At 33.8% G+C, this 21,236-nt stretch overlaps 1 protein-coding gene across 4 annotated transcripts; it reads right to left on the bottom strand.

Moving 5' to 3' along the window:
• Nucleotides 1-431: 431 nt before the first annotated feature.
• Nucleotides 432-21,109, bottom strand: slif (cationic amino acid transporter slimfast). Of its 4 annotated transcripts, none has more exons than XM_089259349.1 (4): nt 14,847-14,977; nt 14,513-14,699; nt 2,961-3,578; nt 432-2,891 (listed from the first exon to the last, which is right to left on the bottom strand). In XM_089259349.1, exons 3-4 carry the CDS (start codon nt 3,574-3,576, stop codon nt 1,681-1,683), a joined length of 1,827 nt encoding a protein of 608 aa, XP_089115475.1. In that variant the 5' UTR covers nt 3,577-3,578; nt 14,513-14,699; nt 14,847-14,977; the 3' UTR covers nt 432-1,680. The 4 variants fall into 4 exon arrangements, with proteins under 4 accessions (XP_089115475.1, XP_089115474.1, XP_089115476.1 ...); XM_089259348.1 differs by having other exon boundaries at nt 14,778-14,910; XM_089259350.1 differs by lacking the exons at nt 14,513-14,699; nt 14,847-14,977 and adding an exon at nt 20,802-21,109.
• Nucleotides 21,110-21,236: the final 127 nt, after the last annotated feature.

Here is a 21,236-nt window from a genome sequence, read left to right as displayed (position 1 = left end):
TCTTTGGTTCTTTTTCTTTAGCGTTGAATCAACTTGTCAGAGGTCATCATTTATAATAATTTAAAAATAGTCAAATCTATGTAAAATTTATTTATATATCTTAAAACTAGCTTTGTCAAAATTTTTTAATATATTGTTATTTATTTTAATGTAAATTAAACCAGAAAACCTAGGCTATATTGACTATTGACTACGACAAGTAATTCATGTGATCATAGGTGCTTTCTTAGCGTATGTTTAAAGGGTAAACTTAATCAAGAGTGCAATCCATGGGGGGTAAAAAAAACACCTGCTACAGTTATTTATATAATACAACTTGATTAGATTTAACCTTCAATAAACTCAAAAATCGAATAAGAAATAAAATACAACTTGATCAGATTAAAGCTTCCATTAATTTTGTTTTATATTCAGAACCAAGACGCAAACACTTTTTGCATTATTCATTCAACATTTTGTTTTATTTAATCAACATTTTAATGCGGGGGCAAATTCGTTTCTCGTTCTTTGAACTTAGTACATGGTTGGTTTCGGTAGGGGGTAGGGCGGGAGCATTGACTTATTGGCTAAATAACATAAATACAGTACTAGCTTAGGATTGTAAGATTGCATACAAATCTATGAAAATATTTTAAATTACATTACAAACTGCATTTACATAACGACAACAATAATTGTGACACAAATATATATCGATATATGCGAACATTTTAAAACTCTATATACATATATATATTTAGAAATATCACAACATTTCGGGGGCATTATGTACAGAAATCAAAAGGCGGCAAAATTTATATAAAATAAAACAAATAAAGAACATGAAAAAATAATAAAATAATATTTAAAAAATCTGCATTGAGCGGCCTTTAGGAAGTCGTGTGTGTCTAAATTTCTGGCGCATAGAAATAACAAAAAACCCAAGAGAACTCTCTAAAGACTCTGGAAGACGAGACTTCTACTGTCTAATGGGTAATTCATTTAATTTTTATGCGCAATCTATTCATCTCTCTCACAAACACATGCAAGCTAAACTCAGAGTATAATTGAAGTTACAAGCAAGATAAGTGGGGTTTACTACGGGCTCGAACATTGTATAAACTAAGAAAATTTTAAAAACCTGTTTTCACAGCTGACTAACAAATGAGCAGATAATAATATATAAATATATATATATATGAATATTATGTATATAAATTTCACAAGTCGTAATTATCATTATTATAAATAATAAGTTTTTTTTGTTCAATAATGTAGCTATTATTGCCAAAAAAAAAATTATTTATGAATGAAAATATTTAATACAGAGTCTTTTCGGTTTAGTTAACAGAAAGTGCACAATTAAAATTTGTTTAAAAATAAATGAATTATTAGTATTTTTTACTGGGTTTTAAATAAAATATTTAAAATAATTTATGTTTTGATATACTTCACTGCAATCATATTTTATAAAACTTTATATATATTTAAAATATAAAATATAAAAAAAATCTACCTAATACTTTGTAATAAAAACAAAATGTTTTTTGTTCTTTGTTCCCTGATTTAAAATGGTTAGTGAATATAATATTATATGATAATATCAGCTCATTTGTTATTCAGCCATGGGGCACAGCCTTAAGCTATAAGGCAACTTATAATACTTGCTCTGCTATACACGTTCGAGTTTCCTAGATCGTTTTACAGCTTTTCTGAATACTCGTACTGCGGCTTAATGCCGTTCTCCAGCTTCCAGTCCGGCTCGAAGGCGCGATTCTCGTGCTCCTGGTGATGGGAGTCCGAGTTTTGCATGGCATTGGCAGCCACCTCGGCGTGATTGCGATTTCTCGAGATTTGCGTTGAGTTGCGAATGCCGTAGGCAAAGTAGATGCAATAGCCAATGGCTATCCAGATGAGGAAACGTATCCACGTAAACAGGTCCAGCTGGAACATCAAATACAAATTGACAAAGACGCTCAGGCAGGGCACAAACGGCACCAGCGGCACCTTGAACGTAAGCTCAATCGTCGACACCGGCTGCAGGGCGATCACAATGCAAATGATAATGAGCAGTAAGCCGACAACACTGAGCCCGACAATGCCACCAGTTGCGGCTGTGTCGAAGACCTGCATGAAGATGCACCAGATGATGCAGAAGATGGCAAAGATCACGATGGCGAATTTGGTTATGGCCGAGGTCATCGTATTGGGCACCTTGTAGCTGTTGCAGAAGAACTGCCGGATTACGTTCGGAGCGCGTATGGAGACCACTTTGGTCATCTGCTCATCCTGGTAGCGCAGCACCAGCACACAAATGGCCACAATCGTATAGGCGAGCAGTGTGCCGATGGACATCATGTCAACCAACTGATCCAGGTTGAATAACATGGCCATCACGGCTGCAAATATGCCAGAGATGATTGTGGCCAGCAGCGGCGTCTTCGTATATGGATGCACCTTGGACAGACGCTTGAAGAGAATGCCATCGTTGCCCATGGCATACAGAATGCGGGGCAGTGGGAACATGGCGCCCAGCAGGCTGGTGCAGAGCGCAAACACGGCTCCGATCGTCACAATCCATTTGATCGTATACCATTCGACGGAATCGAAGGCCTTTGGGAATGGTGCATCCGGATCCTGCAGATAGTAGGGCAGCATCATGGTCAGCACCGTGGAGACGCCAAAGTAGGCCAGAAAGATGATGATCAGCGATACCACAATGGCCAAGGGAATGTTGCGCTTGGGATTGATGGCCTCCTCGCCGGTGGTGGCGATGCAATCGAAGCCCACAAAGCCATAAAAGCACTTGGCAGCGCCAGCCATAACACCGGCTATGCCATAGGGCATAAAGCCGCCAGTACCGGCCCAGGAAGGCACTTCGCTGGCTGGAATGCGCCAGTTGTCCGGATTGGCTATAGATAGAGGAAAGAAAATTAATTGTTAGTCGCCTCTCTTTGCAATTCTCATATAAGTCTTCTTACCATTCATGCCGCCAGCCACGAGAACGATTCCAATTGTTACCAAATTGACCGTGGTAAAGATGTTATTCAAGAAACTGGACTCCTTGGCACCAAAAGCCAACAGAGCAGCGAGCAGCAGAACCATGCCAAAGGACAAAAAGTCCGGATAGTCGCCCAGGAAGCTCACATTGATGGGCATCGCCTCGAAGAGCGCCTTCGACATGTTGTTATCGATCAGCGAGTCAAAGTAGCCGCTCAGGCCACGTGCCACTGACGCCGTGCCAATCACGTACTCCAATATTAGATTCCAGCCAATCGTGAAGGCCACAAACTCGCCAATGGTCACATAGCTGTAGACGTAGGCGCTGCCCGCCTTGGGCACACGAGCCGCAAACTCCGCATAGCAAATGCCCGCAAATGCCGACGCGAGGGCCGCTATCAGGAAGGAGATGGTCACAGCCGGACCCGCGATATTGTACGCCACCTGGCCAGCCAGCACATAGACGCCCAGGCCCAATGTGCTGCCCACTCCGAGCGCCGTCAGATCAAAGAGATTCAGCACACGGGCCAACATCGATTCGCTCTCATGGACATCGTCCGTTTTACGGCGAGTCAGGGCATTCCACAGTTTCAACATGACTGCAAATTCAAATGAAATTCATTGATTAATATCAATATTAAATAATTTCAATATATGTATATTAAATTGTGATATAAATAATTTTAGGTAATACAATAATTAAATAATTTTTAATATATAATATATCGTATTAATAATTAAATAATTTTTTAATAATTCTATACATATTTATTAAATTAATTTACTCATTTATTTTATTATTTTTATTGAATTAAATTTGTTATTAAATATTTTTCGTATTGTGTTTTTTAATATAAGTAAATCACTGCTCAAATTTGTGTAAAATTTTATATATTTAATCTATATTTATTTTTAGTTAATTTATGTCAATATTGCAAGACGATCGAATCTCAGATAGAGAAAAATCCACAACCTCATTACTTATGGCAAGTATTACTTGTGCTACGATTTAGAAACAATTGAAGCACTTGGAAATTGTCCAGGTCATGATTATCTTATCGCATACAGCTCTCAATGCATCTGACGATAAGGCAAACATGTTATGACGCTCGAGCTCAAGCTTTTCCATATCGCAACAAGTTCTTTTAATGGCTCAACTCAAAGCGATTTGTCATGCCGAACACGGCTGCAACAATACCCACACACAAGTACACACGCACACACATACACACTCACACAAGTGTGAATATAATACACAGAACAAGGCATTAAACGTGATTAGATAAATTGCAAATTTCAAATAAGTTTCAGCTTTCATAAATCGACTCGTTCCATCGCGTTTCATGCTCAAACAATTTATATACAATATGGTTTCATTGTTATTTTGTTGTTATTAACAAATAAATTTTTTTGCACCTTCAGCTGATTAGAAGACAGAAGCACAGTTTATTTATACTAAAGAGACATATGCTAAAAAAAAAAAAAATTAATAAATATTCATATTTTTGCTTTAAACTGAATCAAAGAATATAAACAAAAAAATAAACAGAACTTAATTTTTTTTTTTTTTTCAAATATTTTGTATATTTATTTCTTATTTTTCTTTTTATAATTTTTCATTCATAAATTTCTTTTTTATTTTTCTCACGTCGAAAAAAACCTGCTTAATTTTTACAAATTTTTAAAGATTTACTTTGTTAATCAAAAATTCCTTCTTTTACAACTCAATCAATTTCAATAATTGACATTTTAAATTCCTTGTATGGGCACTACAAGTGAAATTTATCAGCGAAATATTTGCTGTCCAGAACTATCATAAATTAGTAATCAACAATGAAGATATAGCTACAATTTACAATGGGTCAACGCCGCCTACAACATGGGCGACACTTTGATAACGCCCAATAATCCAGTATCAACAACAACGCCGAAAAAAAAAATCGAATGAAAAAAATGAAAATGTTTCCTAGAATTGAAGCACGCGCCCAGCCTAGGCGTATCTAATCTCGTTTTTTATATCAATTTTATTGTTTCTTTTCTTGTATGTGGATTAGTCCATAGCAATTTGGTTTTAGCACTTGAATTTGATGCAATTACAAATGAGTTTTGGATTTATGCGAATAGAGCACGGCTATAAAAATGTCCATGAATTTGGAATTTTCGAATTTATTGCATTTAATCTTAGTTATGGATTTCGTTTTTGTGTTCATGGTCAAATGAACCATAGGCAAAATTAATCATCAATGCGTAATGCCAAATGGAGCTATGGAGTCTAAATAAGGCGTGTTTCCGCATGTTAATTGCATTATAATAGATTTTGATGATTTCGTACTGTATCAAATTTTCCCACGCAAAATTGTAGGCGTAGACTTAACATTTTATGGGTCAAATATTTCATTTTGAGCTCAACTTAAGGACAGCTCAATTTGTTTTGATAACTTGTCTATAAGGCAGTTGAATTAATGCCGAGCACGTTGCACACCTTTTGCCTTGCTCGGCTGGCCACATATAGTACATCAGCTGCCAGGAAGTAAAAACTTGAAAGCATAGCAATGCGAATCGTTCGGCATGGAAAATGAAACCCAAAGAACGTACCAGGTATTATCTACTAATAATGATATATGTATATATGTGTACCATATATGGACTTTGTGTACTTTCACTTGAAACTCTGCTCATTCTGTTGCGCTTTGAAGTGTGTTGTTGATAACAGAGTTAAGTAATTAACTATGATCTCATCGCTCCATTAATCCACTTCTAATAGGTCAAAAACTAAGCGAAACGAGTTTTGTCTTGCAAGTGATTTATAGAGCTGTTACACACATGGCAAATATATGCATATGTATTTGTGTATACAGTCATGCTACCCTTGCATGTTCATTTGTAAGATAAATACGTTTATTTCTCTTTTTTACATAGTTTAATTGTTTTTTGTTTTTTGTTTTTTTTTTTTGTGATAAAAGCTTTTATTCAACTTAAACATTTGCGGCTTGTACGTTGCACAATTTTTTTATAAGCCATAAAGCTTTTTAGTAATTTTTTAATTATTACATATTTAGTTTCTAATTAGCTTGTAATTTTAGTATTTTTAAATTATATAATTTAAAGCATTTTTTATATTGCTTTAGTTTTTAAATTTACAAGCACATATTTATTTATAACTATATATATATATATATATATATATATATATATATATATATATATATATATATATATATATATATATATATATATATATATATATATATATATATATATATATATAGATATATTTTTTTTTTTTTTTTTTTTTTTAAATTTTCGTAGCTATTTTTTTTTTAATTTCTAGATTTATTTTGTTATGTAAAAATTAGTACGTATTATTATTATTATTTTTTTTTTTCACCAATAAACACACGCACACAGTTTAATAAGCTAGTCCTAACAATTATATATTTTATTTGATTTTTTTATTTTAATTATTTATTTTTATTTATTTCTTTTTATTATATATTTGTTATATTTTGTTATGTTGACTCTTATTTAAAATTTTCACATACTTGTAGTAGCTCTTGGTTTTGCTTATGCTTTTGCTATTGTTTGTGCTTTCGCTTTTAATACTTTTTTCTAAGGCCCGAATAATTGGTTAACACGGTTCCACTTTAGGCACAAATTGACATTTGATAGCAATAGTTGGTAATGCTCTTACGAACCAATAAAATGAATTTAACTTTGTTTCAGTTTCAGCCAATATGAACGACCGCGCGCGACGCGCTTCAAAGTTATTCTGATCGTGCGGCGTTGGCGTTTGTACGCTTCAAGCCTTGCCCTGGCTGCCGGCCAGCATTAACAACAACAATTTGTTAACAACTTTTTCTTAACGAAAGCGAACAGCCGACAACGTTCGCGGCGCGACAGCGACGTCGACGGCGACAGCGGCTGAGCATGTTCATCCAGCGTTGGATTTCCGGTTCAAACCGATTCGCCTGCTGCGAATTTGGCTAATATATAATTCTCTTGCTCTTGTTGTTGTTAATATAACCATTTTTTCAATGTTGTTGTTGGTGTTGGCTTGAACCCTGTCAGCTGTAGATAAGTTATACAGAACGACCTTTGACGTCACAGGCGATAAGCTTTACAGGGTATGCGAGACATATTGCAATAAAACGAAGATAGCCAGGTATGATAGACATGAGAAGAAATAATGCATAAATTAAAGCAGAATATTGAAAGAGTTTTGTTTGCATAAATAAATAAAAATAAACAAAACTGCAAATAAAGAGGGACTTTTATAGTTCTCGCTAGTGTTTCATAAATAATTTATGAAATTTTAAGTAGCTATATAAATATTTTGAGCTATTTCCACGCCTTGCGACATTGAGTCGATTTGCAAATATATGTTATGCCTATAGATGTTTAAATGTGAATACTTAAATAAATAAATTTACTTTTTAAATTAGCTTGAACATCCAGCTTATGTCAGAGCGGAAGATTTCAAAATGTAAATCGAATATGTTTGTCAGATTGAAGTTTTCTGATCATGCTCATGCTCGTCAACAAACACTTTTAACTAATCTTAACTAATACTAAACTGAGAGCAGATCATATAGGCCTTAAATATCGAAAGGTAAGTTCAGCTTTAAGTCTAAGAATAGTTAAGAATAACTAAGAAGATGAAGAACTGTAAATAAGAACTGAGAAGAAGAACTATAAATAATAATAATAAATAATATATATATATATTATTATAGCTATTCCCTCTCTCTCTCTCTCTCTCTCTCTCTCTCTGTCTCTCATTCTCTATCTCTTTCTCTCTCTCTCTTTCTCTCTCTCTCTCTCTCTCTCTCTCGCTCTCTCTCCCTCTCTCTCCCTCTCTCTCTCTCTCTTGCAGTTTCTAGAAGCTAGGGTATCTTCTAGCTGCTTCCATTACTGCACTTCGCGTCATATGGCGCTCGTGCCAGATTAGTCGCACGGTTTTGGAACGCATATCGGGCAAAGTAGGGGGAACTACGTGTATGTATAACCGTTGACAGCTTGTTAGCTACATTTACTGACCACTTGTCGTTCCATTGCAGACGGGCGTGTGGGCCTTACGCTTGATAAGAGAAGCCAAAAGTATTCAGACACGTCCATCGAACTTAGTCCAAAAACCCTTGACTCCACAATCAGTCCAGCACATTTTATTAGTTATAAAACGTCGTTAAAAATGTCAACCCAAAACACGTAACAGCTTTGGAGAATGTGCTCCATTGTAAGCGAGCTGGCTTGTAATGCTGATGACTTATAGAGTATGCTAGCCATTAATTAACCTTGACACACTTACGCATCGTTTGGATAGATAGACACAGTGGGTAGATAGTGTGGGTTCATTCAAGAAATAGCTGGAAAAACACATATTAGCTAAGGTTTCAGCTATGAAGGGGGGAGAAAGAGAAAGAGATAGAGAGAGAGGCCTTATCGGAAATATGTTGTATGCGGCAAATGTTGATTATCGTAGTTGGCGTTGATATATCTCATAATTATACATCGGATATTATTATATAGCTGATAATATTATATGAAAAATCGTAAAGTAAAACCTATAACCTTACGCATATCAACAGGTGCTTGATCTGAAGCACTCAATGTGAACCCTTGAATTTCCAAGTGGACCTTAGGATAAAGATATCTGGATTACTAGCACTCAGCTTGCATGAGCAACTGCAGTTGAGACTGGAGATAAACCCACATAGCTTACATTACCAGCGGAAAGTCATTGGGTCGTCTCTCGTTGCATTTCGTAACCGTATAACTAGATTTCCAGTAATTTTCCATTAGACTCTATGGCGAACTTGCCAGTCGATAACAGCAACAACAACACACACAAACAACAACAACAACCAGTCAAATTCAACTTGACCAACAGAAGACGCCAAAAAGACTGCAAAGTTCAGCCTCGAACTCGATCAATGACTCGACGCATTTTTTCTAAATTTAAATCTGTTTTTATCTAGAGCTGTAAATGGATAGAAACACCAGATAAACTGGTAAAAGAAATACAAAAATAACACATTGCCAAAGTAAGTGGCTTGGCCTAAAGACACATTGATATGCAACAAGCAGCAACAGCAACAACAGCAACAACAACAACAATATCGAATGAAATTTGAGAACCTTAACCGATCGACTTCCTAGGTAGTCCAACTCGAGTCCAACTCGAATCGCACCACATTTATAGCGCAATCACTGTTTGTGGTTTTATTAGAGCTGTCTTACGGATTCAATTCGCAGTTCGATCGCAACGGCTTGTGACGTCACTAAGTAAGCCAGGGACGTCACAAGTCCGCTACAAGCCATAACGAAGTTTTAACTGCTAATTGAATTGGGCCCAATTAATCATTTTTCAATTATTTGCAAATATTTGCGCCATTTATTTGCACCGTTTTATATTGGACAATTATTTGCTTTGGCTTTCCGTAAATATTTTGACACCTTGACAATGTGTTGAGGCTTATTTGTTGTATATACCTATAGACATATATGTGTATATTTCTATATCAAATATCTCCAGTACAACTAGCTAGACTACCATTCATATATGGTGTTTGATAGCTTGTGATATCATATCGTAATAATATTTATCTAATTTATGAGTAGCTTTACATACATACATATATATGTCTGCACAGTAACAAGTTAGAGTAGAGTTCTATACTTTTCTGCACTCTCATGATTTATTATAAAACATCATAAATTTGAGATTTCTATTTGTCTGCAACAAATAAAATATCTATTTGTACAGTTATTTTCGATTGCATTTTGGTCTTTGACGTCAGCTGAATTTATTGTTTACTTAGATACTTAACAACTGGCCATAAACTTTTTAATTGTTGATCTCGAAAACACGCTGAAGAGGTCTTCAGCTAAGATTTCAAGGATATTCTTGATGGATAGATAATAATTAAACTAACTATCTATATACAGCTGTTTATATATATATATTTATATATAAACGACTAATTATTAATACCTTCGATTCGTTCTCATAATCTCTAAGCCAAAAAAAATCGATCATAAAGTTCCAAATTTCCAGACTCTTTAGTCTTTTTATAACTCCCCACCAATAAAAGACAATTGCAGATATTTCTGGTTATTGCATCTGAAGTGCCATAAACATGGAAAATACCAAAATTTATATATCATCTGGCCAGTAGTCTCAAAGTCTTGGCCTAAATAAACACGCGTTGTTCAAATGTTGAGCTGCTAACAATAATCATATATATTTACATTTCGATTTTCATCTCAATTGCCTACTCTTGTTTCCCTTGATAACCTTAAGGCTCGTTTATTTGATTTGAATCATAAAATTATAAATTCTAGTTTTCGCTTTTATGATCCGCCTCCTAATATAATGTTCAGCTTTCGTCATATAATTTGCCATAAATATATTGTAGAAAATATCAAAGTATATGACTTCCCAAATGCGCAAATGGTGTTTCATCTGGCCAGACATCTGAAGTATAGTCGACACTCAGAACCCAAAAGTCTGGGGGAAACACGCGTTTGGCAAGTGCAAAGTCGGCCTGTGTGCCATAAAAGTTGATTCCCTTTATGGCGATCGCAATTAAAGTAGGCACCATTCATCTATGAAGCATTCTGCTAGACTTGCAGATAAGAGATAATTGCACATTATGACGATTTTAGCCGGGGCGAACATAATTTCCATGTTGTGTCGACGACTTGATAACACAGAGTCTATTTGGCAGTTGTAGATTGGCTATTGCTTCTCTCTACATCTCTCTCTTTCTCTCGCTCTCTCATTCCCACAAACTCTCTCGCTCTCATTCGGTTTTTATCTTGAACTCTTGGCATTATCTGAAGCTTGTTTATGTCTGCCTTGATAATTGGAATGTAAAAGTATTTGCAATGTTTTTTTTTTTTTTAGATAAAAAGTGAAGTACTTTCTTTCCACTGAAATGCAGAGGCGTCTTAAAATTATTTTAGAGGGGTTTCATGAAACTAGAAAACTTGCAGCAGTCGTGTAAGAGTTTAGTTTTTGTCATCCACAATTATTTCAGCTTTCCATTTGGTATCTCCCTTTGGTCTACTGCACTGCGGCATATATAATTTATGATCTATTCCATGTATGCGTTCTTGAGCAAATATTTACAGACTTTAGGCACGAGCGACTCGTGACGAGAATTCACAATCGTTAACTGGCGTATCGCATATAGTTCACTTGATTACAGTTATTGCGGGGGGTTTTAATGTGAGCCATTATTATTAAATGTTATTTAAGGTTGCCTTATGATAAGACTACAGAAAGGTGACACACAAACAACCCACACACAATATAGACCGTTCTATCCTATTATTATACTCGCTAAATTATATATGTAATGTGTTTAATCGCGGCTGTAGCTTACGGCGTTATTAATCCCATATTGTTTACCGTAGGTGGCGGAGAATTCGGATAGACTTGTCCATCAAATTAGAGATATTTCGCACTCGAAAACAGATTTAATCAAATTGGCATAACAGTAGCTATAGCTCTATTTGACTAGCTTATAAAAACAAATATAGAATATAGCAAGCAATTTGGTAGATAGGAACAAAGTATATCCAGCTCAACTGATATACACAGCCTATATACCTAGAGGAAGATTTTTTATGTTTTATTTAAATACTTATTAGGTGTTAAAGTTTATATGAAATTAAAGTCTTTTTGGTATTATTTTTGATTATTCTTCTATGCTCATTATATACTCAGCTTATATTTAATTATTATATCTTTACTCTTAACTAATTCTATTCCATTTATCATCTACTCGAGTACTCATAAGCTCTTATGCTCTATTGATATAATCCTCTAATTCTGCAATGCTTTTATACCCGTATATACTTATACACTTATTCTCGTTTACACCTATACCTCATTTAGACTTCTTCTCTTTCCCACACTCTACAGTGCGAGTAGAAGCACAGATAAGTAGAAGATTGGAAGTGGAAACGAGTATAAGAGTGGTCGTAGCTGAACTGCTTTTGTAAATTCTATGCCATTTAACAAATTTCTTACTACTTTTAATACATCTTCCAATAAACTAAGTATATACTCTTATGCTCCTATAACTTACTATATTTCTTAAATTGCCTTTCTCCATTAGTTATGTTGTATTTGGTATTACTTTGTGTAGTGTTACTACAGTTTTAGCATAACACTACTATACAAAGGCTCTTATACTCTTATTTGCTACTAATTTTGTATAATACTACTGCAACTACAATTAAAACTGCCAACTACTACACTCTAATAATTTGGAGATACTGCACCCGAATACATCTATTACAATGTTTTCTTATGTATATCTTTTTTAATCAAACTTCTCTCTTATACATAGTAGTCTCTCAGGTATACTTGTAGTCTAATAAACAGTTAGAGCACATGATATTACCTAAGCTGCGGTTGCATGTTACTCATAATTCCCTCTTCTAAAGGGAATTAGTTATCTTAAATGACTACTGCGAAATTATGAATATAATGCAACCTCATTACAATAGGAAATATAACTTTTGTTATCGTCACAATTATCATCTCCGCTGTCAGCTAGTAATTGCAAATTGTGAAATTCGAGACCCACTATATCATTTGCTACAGTTAAAAGCCAACAAAGTCACTGAACTCGCTCCACTATACAAGCAGCATAACAAACAATATAATATAATGTTTGTTATATTTTTTGAAAGTTTGAATTTAGTTGAAGAGGCAGGTAACAACTGTTTGTTCATGGAACATTTCTCATTACAAAATGACGAATTTGAAGAGAAAAAAAATATAATAAAAACATTGAAAACAAAACTGGATGGAAGATTCGTTGTTCATCTATTTGGGAGGCTGAGAATGGAGTAGGTGGAGGAGGAGGAGGAGGAGGAGGAGGCGGCGAGGCATTTATAACAATTACAATAGCTTGTATTTTAATGCGGCTTGTTGAGTGCTCAGTGTGGCTTGAAAATTGTTTGTGACTTTGAAGCACCGTATGCCGTGCATTTCGTATGCACGAACAGCAGAATGGGAAGAGGGAGTGGGGGCGGGGTGTATTCTTGAATGGGGAGCCGTACGAAGTTGACGTTGCCTATGGCCCGGCTGGGGGCAGGGAAAGATTCTTGACATTTGCATGCCGGCTGCGAAAAAGTCAAAGCCAGTTGCAAGGGTTACTCAAGCGAGCTAATTACGAGCGAATGCTCATCAGCTGGAAAAAATAAGCCAACCAACCCAAAATAAATCTATTTAAATCTCTGTAATGATTATGTAAGAGTTAGCTTTAATGCTTAGCTATGGTGATTAACTCCTTTTAAGCTACTAATAAAATAATAATATTGGGTATGTGTATATGGAATACTTTCTTCATTCTACTACAACTCTTATACTCTCTGCAATTGGCTAAAACTTATTGATATCTGTCTATTAGAACTACTCGTGCTCATTTATCTCATAGCCTATTCTGCACTCTTATAAAATTGATAGAATAATAACAAATACTCATACTTTTAATGTATATACATATCAATTATTGCGAGTTACTAATTCGAGATAAAATTCCTACAACTATGAAAAGTACGTTGATAAGAATCAAAGTAGCTTTGAACAACCGTAAGATTAAGGTATAAAAATCATATTTAATCAATCGATGATAATTTATTCGATTACTTATTTCAGGTGATATAGAGAATTATCAAGAGGCCTGTTGCCAGGTGAAGGGAAATCAAAGAGTTTATGACTTGTAAAGCTATCAAGCAAAAGTGTGGCAAAAAACCCAAAGACCTTGTCTCATAATTTACTTTGTATAGAGTATAAGACTCTTGACAATCTACAGCACTTGGACAATTCATTTAATGTTTGCATTTGTGTATGCCTCTCAGATCTTAACAACCTCTCTATTTGGCACACAGATTGAATAGAAAAGAACACAATGATGTTCTCTAATCTTAACTAGATAATTAATCATCAGATCTATACAAAGAAGCAACCCACAGCAAAACTACGTTCTCTAATGGACCCATATGTAAAAGGAAGATTGAGCAAACATGATTTGTAAAATAAAAACAAAATAAGCTGAAATGATGTCATGTATGTAGATAGTACAAAAAAGAGGAGAGACAGAAAGTGCCGGTAAAGCATGAAACAGAAAAGAAACGTAGCCAAAGAGATCGCAGAGCAGAGCAATGAAACAAGTTGCAAAATGAACTGAGAATGTATATAACAACAATGTATGTATGTAAACCATTTAAATGTATTTTAAACAATTTTAAAATGTTTTTAAATAATTTGATCTTCCTTAAAGATCTTATTAATATTTATATTTTGTTTATTAATATTTTAAAAATATTTTTTATGAGTAATTATTTATATATAGTTTCATACTCATTTAATATTTATTATGTTTAATTAATATTTTAAAAAATGTTATAGCCTAAATTGATTTATTAAAAATTAAAACTGTATTAAAATGCAATTTTACGTTTTTAAAAGAAATTGTTTAGTTTAAACTAAATAAATAATTATGTATTTTTTTACCTTTATGTATATTATGTACTTTGATGTATTCACAATTTGTTTTGTATGTCACACACACGCAGCTCGCTCCGAAATGCTCTCCGCGAATACTCTGAATTAAATATTTTCACAATTCCTGGTGCACTTTTATTTTATACATTACAAAAGATAAACAAAAATAAACTCTAAAGACTTGTGAAGTGACAAACTGGAAATAAAAAGAAATGACAAAAATACACAAAAAAAGAAATTAATATACATACATATGTATGTAGCATTCATTTACTTAATTTATTCAACATTCACGTTTTTTTTTTCACTTTATTTTATATAATTTTTGCATATTTGTACATACGTTTCTCTCGTGCTCGTTAAAAGAAACAAAAATAAAATACACAACAAACAAGAGTAAAACACAAATAAAATTTAAGTTATTTTCTTCAACTGAAATATACGAAAATAAGTTGCTAAAGTGCGTACGAAACGGAAGAATAAGGTCGACTAAAATGACAGAGCCAAGGAGTGAATAACGAATCAGTGCCAAAAGAGAATCGAAAATAAAGCTCAAAATGACAAAACAGTTAACTGTTTATTATGGAAAATACTCTGTAGTCTGCATAGACAAGGTATATTTGGCTATGGAGAGAGAGACATAAAAAGTAAAAGTTCTATTTGCCGCAGTTTTCAATAATTAAAAACTAGTAAATATTTATACGCTATTTTATATTAATAGAATATTACATATTCATATCGCAATTCACCCCTAGCCGAGATTTTAATATTAAGACTCTAGCTTAATATTTGCTAGAGTATTCCTTTAATACGTAGAGAATGCTTAAAAGGCTTAAATTGAATAGACGAACTACAAGTCAAGTATTTCTTGTTGAATGGGGAGTAACATCTGTTGTTCTCTAAACAAAACGCAGAGTATATAGATATGTATATACGTATACTCAAAAATGTCTTAATTACGTAAAGTTTACTATAAAAAAAAAAAAAAAAAAAACATTAAAAAATGTGTTAAACGTAATATTTATATTATAAATTGCTTAAATGCATACCCTATGTATGACAATGAACTCACTGCTGCCACGTGATTAAATGCTAAGAATATATTCCAGTAAATATCACAAAATGTGATTCATCGATTGCTGCACAGAGTATGTGGATTAGATAAAGGAATTCCCAGAATTTTATATAAACAGCTCACATAAAACTGAATCGTGCCACAACAAATATTTTTGCACGCATACAAATGTCTAAAGCTTGAATATTATTATAATAATGCTGCATTGAGATTAATTGTAATTAAAAATAAATTGCATTTAGTTGTTGGAGTTGGCAATTTGTAATTCAATTGATGGCGGGGGAATTCGTTGGAATATCTCTCTGTTTTCAATAGAGACTGGAGGTAGCCACGCTTCAAGGTAAACGTGTAAAGGTTTTCACGTGTGCGAAAAGCTGGCGAAAAAAACATAAAACTGACTCAATTTAATTACTAACTAACTGCACTTACACAAAGTACTATAGACACAGAAGAGCTTTAACAAATTTGCGATGATTTTTTATTATACATTTAGTAATATAATATAATGCAAATGGAGAGGCATTTTAGCAGACGTCTATAAATCATTTATGGTGCTTTAATCATGACCATAACAATTACAAATGCGTATAGGGTATCTCTGTGTCAGTCTACTCTTATTTATTTTAACACAATTTACTGTCCATACCTATCATAATTTGCAATTAAGCAAAACAACAATAACAGGCGATCTCAAAACTAACATAATTAACTTTTTATCACTTTTATCCCTCACAGGTTTCATAATTTGCAATTAACCAAATCGGCAATTGCATACAATTGAGCTTATCTTAAAAAAAAATATGTATATACATGTATTAAATAATTGCATTCATTTGAACTAAACAAATATTTGTAAAACAAGTAAGAAAGCTCTAGTCGAGACTGCTTGACTACGAGATCCCCTGAACCCTTCAAGCAACTGATATTTCAATAATAATTAGCACCCACACACGCACTCATGCAAACAAATACACGCACACACACACACTCACATATACAGGCGATTTCGCTTGGGTTGCGCTGCAGTGTTGGCAATATTAGGAGAACTTATTTGTTGAATAATTTAATTTCTAGACGTACGATCGTAATGAAACTTTCAGAACGTAATCATAATGTTAAAATGTATGTGTATACCGAATCACAAGTCTCTAGTATTTGATATACGACTTTTACAAAGATGAGGGTGAGGGGGTGGATTTAGGGGTGGGGGGTAAATTTTAACAAAAACCGAAATTGTATGACATGCGTCTTAATATACATTTTAAATTTGGAGACTGTAGCTTGAAAGATGTAGGAGATATAATTTTTAAACTGATCTTCGATAAGGTTTTTTGTCGATAAAAATGTATCGGAATGAGTTATCGTTTTTTAGTGATAAACTCGATATCCGCGTGATATATACGGACATTTTAAAAAAAAGTTGAAGTCTCTAGCTCTTATATCTTCTGAAATCGACGCGTTCAAACATACGGACAGACGGACGGACGGACGGACGGACGGACAGACAGACGGACAGGGCTAAATCGACTCAGCTCGTCGCCCTGATCAAGAATATATATACTTTGTGGGGTCTGCCACGCCTCCTTCTGCCTGTTACATACATTTTAACAAAACCATTATACCCTGATTTCCCATTTTCAATGGGTTCAGGGTATAAAAAGAGAAATTAATTTGTGACATTAATAAAGGGGCCTAAAACAGAAGGAAAAAACTGGATCTCTGGATTTACCAACTGAAATTCTACCGGAAATTATTTGCCATCTGTTTTGCTGCTTTGCTTTGATAAATGATATATAAAAAAACAAACCAAAAAAAAAAAAGAAAAACACTCAATTCTTTGGCCATATTTGTGGTATTTCTTTTGTCAAAACAAGCCGTAAAAAACAACAATAATGTTTATTAATAACATGTCATGCATAACAAAAACAGAAAATAGAATTGGCAAAAAAACGCAAACATACAAAGGAGAACTAAAATTGATAGATGTTGCCCATGCAAATGCGTGTAATTAATTTAATTTAAGCAGTAAAATTATAATAAATTAAATTTAAACAAAAAATGATATAACAACTAGCTGTTTGTATACCCTGTCCATACAGCATATATATCATAAATATCAAACCTTTTCATCATATGATTTTGTTATTTTATTAGCCTTGGCTTTATTCATTCAGTTCCAGCCCATTCATAAATTGCAAGATCCACCTAAACCTTGGCTACCTCAATTTTCTCTAAGTCCAATAGCAAAAACTCAGTTCCTATAGCATAAAAATTATTCCGCAAATGCAAATTGATATTATTTATTGATTTTTATTGGCTGCGACGCCTTTTTCTCACACCCCACTAATCAGTTTGTTTAGCGGCATTAAGTTTAATCTGCGCCCAACCCCAAAAACTGAATGCTAATGAGTCGAGCATGCCGCAGACGTGTATTTATAAGCCCCAATCAAAAATATACTAGAGGATATATGAAAATTTAATTTATATAAATGTAATATAAAAGGCATATATATAAATAAGAGAATATATGAATGTATGTCTGCTTATTTAAATAGAGGAAAACAGTTTATAATATTTCCCCTTAATAATAAGTCATTGGCAATTGCTTTTCTTTTTTTTATTTATTTTTTAATTAGTTTTCAAACACATGCTAGAGCAGGGTATCTACTAGCTGGGTATCCCCTAGTTGCAGAGCGCCCTTTATTATTTCTCTTTGCTCTGTGCTTTTTAATCTGTTCTTTGCGTGTTTCATTAAAAACATGTGAAATATATTTATCTGTCTCCGAACTAGTTGAAAACTTTACCAAGAAGCTAAATTAAACTAGATTTTTATCTTGAATTCCCATTTGAATGATGGATAGAACATTGACAGCTTATGAACTGTTACAATTGAACTTATGTTTTTTCAGCAATAATTATTAAATTATTTTTAACTGTTATATCTAACATACTTTAATTTACTTGTGCATCATTAGACATAATAGAAATATCTAATCTCATACACATACACATACATACACTCAGTTTCAACTGTGCCCATCCACGGCCCTTTACTAATCAGCTGCTTTAAGTTCCAAAATTATGCATACCCAATTTGCAGAGAATTTCTTTGAAATATCTGTAGCAGAAATCAATTAGAGTGAGGAAGCGAGCTGATGCAGAGGCTACTGGGATAACTCATAGCTAGCATGCCAAACATGCTTTGGTTGGCCCCAAAAGCCAAGCCCACCCAGCATACCCGCCTGCCCCTCTCCTCTGTCGTCTCCCTGTCTCTCTCGCTGTATACTGGTGCACAAACCGTAGATGCCTTAACAAATAACTTAACAAGTGATTAGTCGAGCTCAAAGTTTTGCCTCAGCATCAAAAAGTTCCTTCGGCTGCCTGGCTGGTAAATTTGTGTAGCACACTTTTAGGCGCATTTACAGCATAAATTATTATCTAAGGTTAGTTTTCGAAACCCCAGGCCAAGCTAATGGGTTACACCCACTATCTGCATATTCATATTCAAATGTGAATATTTTCCATCTATGCAATTTAGCCTAATTATGGATAAAAACTTTAAGCAACCGCGATGGATTATAAGACCTAGCTATAAATATCGTCAGACTAATTGCTGGCAATTGTTGAACTACTTTAAACTGCATCTATCGAGTTGCTATTATAGGGTACACTCAAAGAAAGTTATATAAAAAATATGTTTAAGATGAAAAGAGAATTCTATTAGAAGCAAACTTTCAGTTTACGTTTCTAATTGACTTTTATATACTAGCAGATAATTCTATGATTTACGAAGTGTTTGGGATTGTCAAACCCATTTCTTTTAACCCCTAAAAAACCTAAATTTCATATGGAAGCCTCTAAGAAATCGCTGCTTTGTAATTAAATTTCTATTGCCGAATTGCTGTTGATGCTTACAAAGCTTTAAGTTTCCATTGCAAGTAACATATTTTATATAACACCTACATATTACTCTTTAGCTCTTAAATCAATCATTTTAATCACATTATTTTTTTCAGTGCACACGTGTTCCAAGTATTATTTATTAGCTAATTTACAGCTGCCTTTCTGTAGGCAGGTAGCGGAAGAGCATCGGCTAAGTATAGAACTAGCACACATTGTGTGCCGCGGCTGGTCCAGTAATTAGTTAGAATAGATCTGGGTGGGCGACCTGTCTGGCTGCCAGTTAACTGTGTGAATTGCCTCTATTTATGCAGTGACTAAAATGCTGATCTCTCACTGGCAATGAAATGCCTTCAATCGCAAGTGGTGCAAGGTTCGCCATGGCAAGTGTCAGGGGAAATACATATATACATATACATATATACATATTACGGTAGCTGGGGTGCATATCTAGATTCATAAACAGGATCTATTAACATACACATATTTAACCACCTTCTAATCAGAGACAGCTCAGCTATATATAGTATAAAATGTTTATATCAAACATCAAAGCTTGAGGCAGAGTTTAATTGAGCGGGCTAAGAGCTGTGGCTTTATGTGAACGTGCTCTTATAAGGTTGTTCACTGCGAATACACGGAGAATCAATTAATTTTGTGTACAACTTAAAAAACGTATTATCTTCTTGATTACATTTTATATACACTTAGAGAAATAACTTGTGACTTACGATTAATGTACACCTTTATCATTATTTTCTGACTATTATCTAATAAATCAACAATAAAATTTAAATTTATCTTTTAAATATATATTCAAGTCACTATTGAATTTACTCTGATTTTAATATATGTGTTCAATGATTTATAGATAATAGATTTTTGTCTTACAACCCTATCATATATCTAATTGAATGACGTGTAAATTTCTATTCTTAAGTATATTATTTTTTTCTGTTTGATCGTTCCCATTAATTAGACAAATATAAATGATATTTTCTGTTGCAGTTTAACTTGGCGAAAACCAGTTCACAACCCGTTTAAGCCAGTGTCATTGACGTTCTGTTTTAGGCCATAAAGCTTTATGACTTCGTAGTATATAAACAAAATAGAAAATATTTAATAAGTGAACTGGTGAGCAGATTAGACATATATTTTGTATTTTATTTATTTTTCACGTAGCTTCCCAGTTCTAATAATAATTGTATAATTATTAATATTATTTTTTGTAAAGAACTTCAGTGGAGGCATGACTCGCACCATAATTTAAAAGGCGTTAACTTAATTTGCCCGTAGCCCACTTTAAAATTTCACTTTACGTACCTGAAAATTGCGCAAGAATTACTGTTATTACTGTTAATAAAGTACTTTAGAAAAACACCTGCCAAACTAGACAGAAAATGGTATTTATAAAGAATATATATATATGTATATACATCAACAAATTGTATCCAAAACGCGACCGTGTGCGGCGAACGTTGGCGTTGAACTCGCTCGAGCCGCAAACAAAAGATACGCCAAGTTCAAAAGCTGAATACATAGAACCAAATGACAAGAATTAACTGTGAACGACAATAGCAACAACAACAATTATAGCTACAGCAATGATCAACACAACGATCATTCACAAATGAGAAAACAAAATAATAGCAAAAACAAAAACATACATTTTATAATTAAGTAGTTGTAGTTAAATAAAATTAAATATTGGAACTGGGATCTACGTGAAAGAAGTTATTTAGTTGTTCAAAACACATG

This window comes from Drosophila navojoa, chromosome 4 (genome assembly GCF_054131105.1).
Source record: "Drosophila navojoa isolate 15081-1374.11 chromosome 4, UAZ_NAV_1.0, whole genome shotgun sequence".
In the NCBI taxonomy this organism is placed as follows: domain Eukaryota; kingdom Metazoa; phylum Arthropoda; class Insecta; order Diptera; family Drosophilidae; genus Drosophila; species Drosophila navojoa.
This window is presented reverse-complemented; position numbering and strand designations above follow the sequence as displayed.

Excerpts from the sequence above, each read along its gene's own strand:
- slif (XM_089259350.1), bottom strand. The coding sequence starts at position 3,576 with ATGTTGAAACTGTGGAATGCCCTGACTCGCCGTAAAACGGACGATGTC. Across the intron at positions 2,892-2,960 it reads CGTGGCTGGCGGCATGAATG|CCAATCCGGACAACTGGCGC; the intron begins GTAAGAAGACTT and ends CTCTATCTATAG.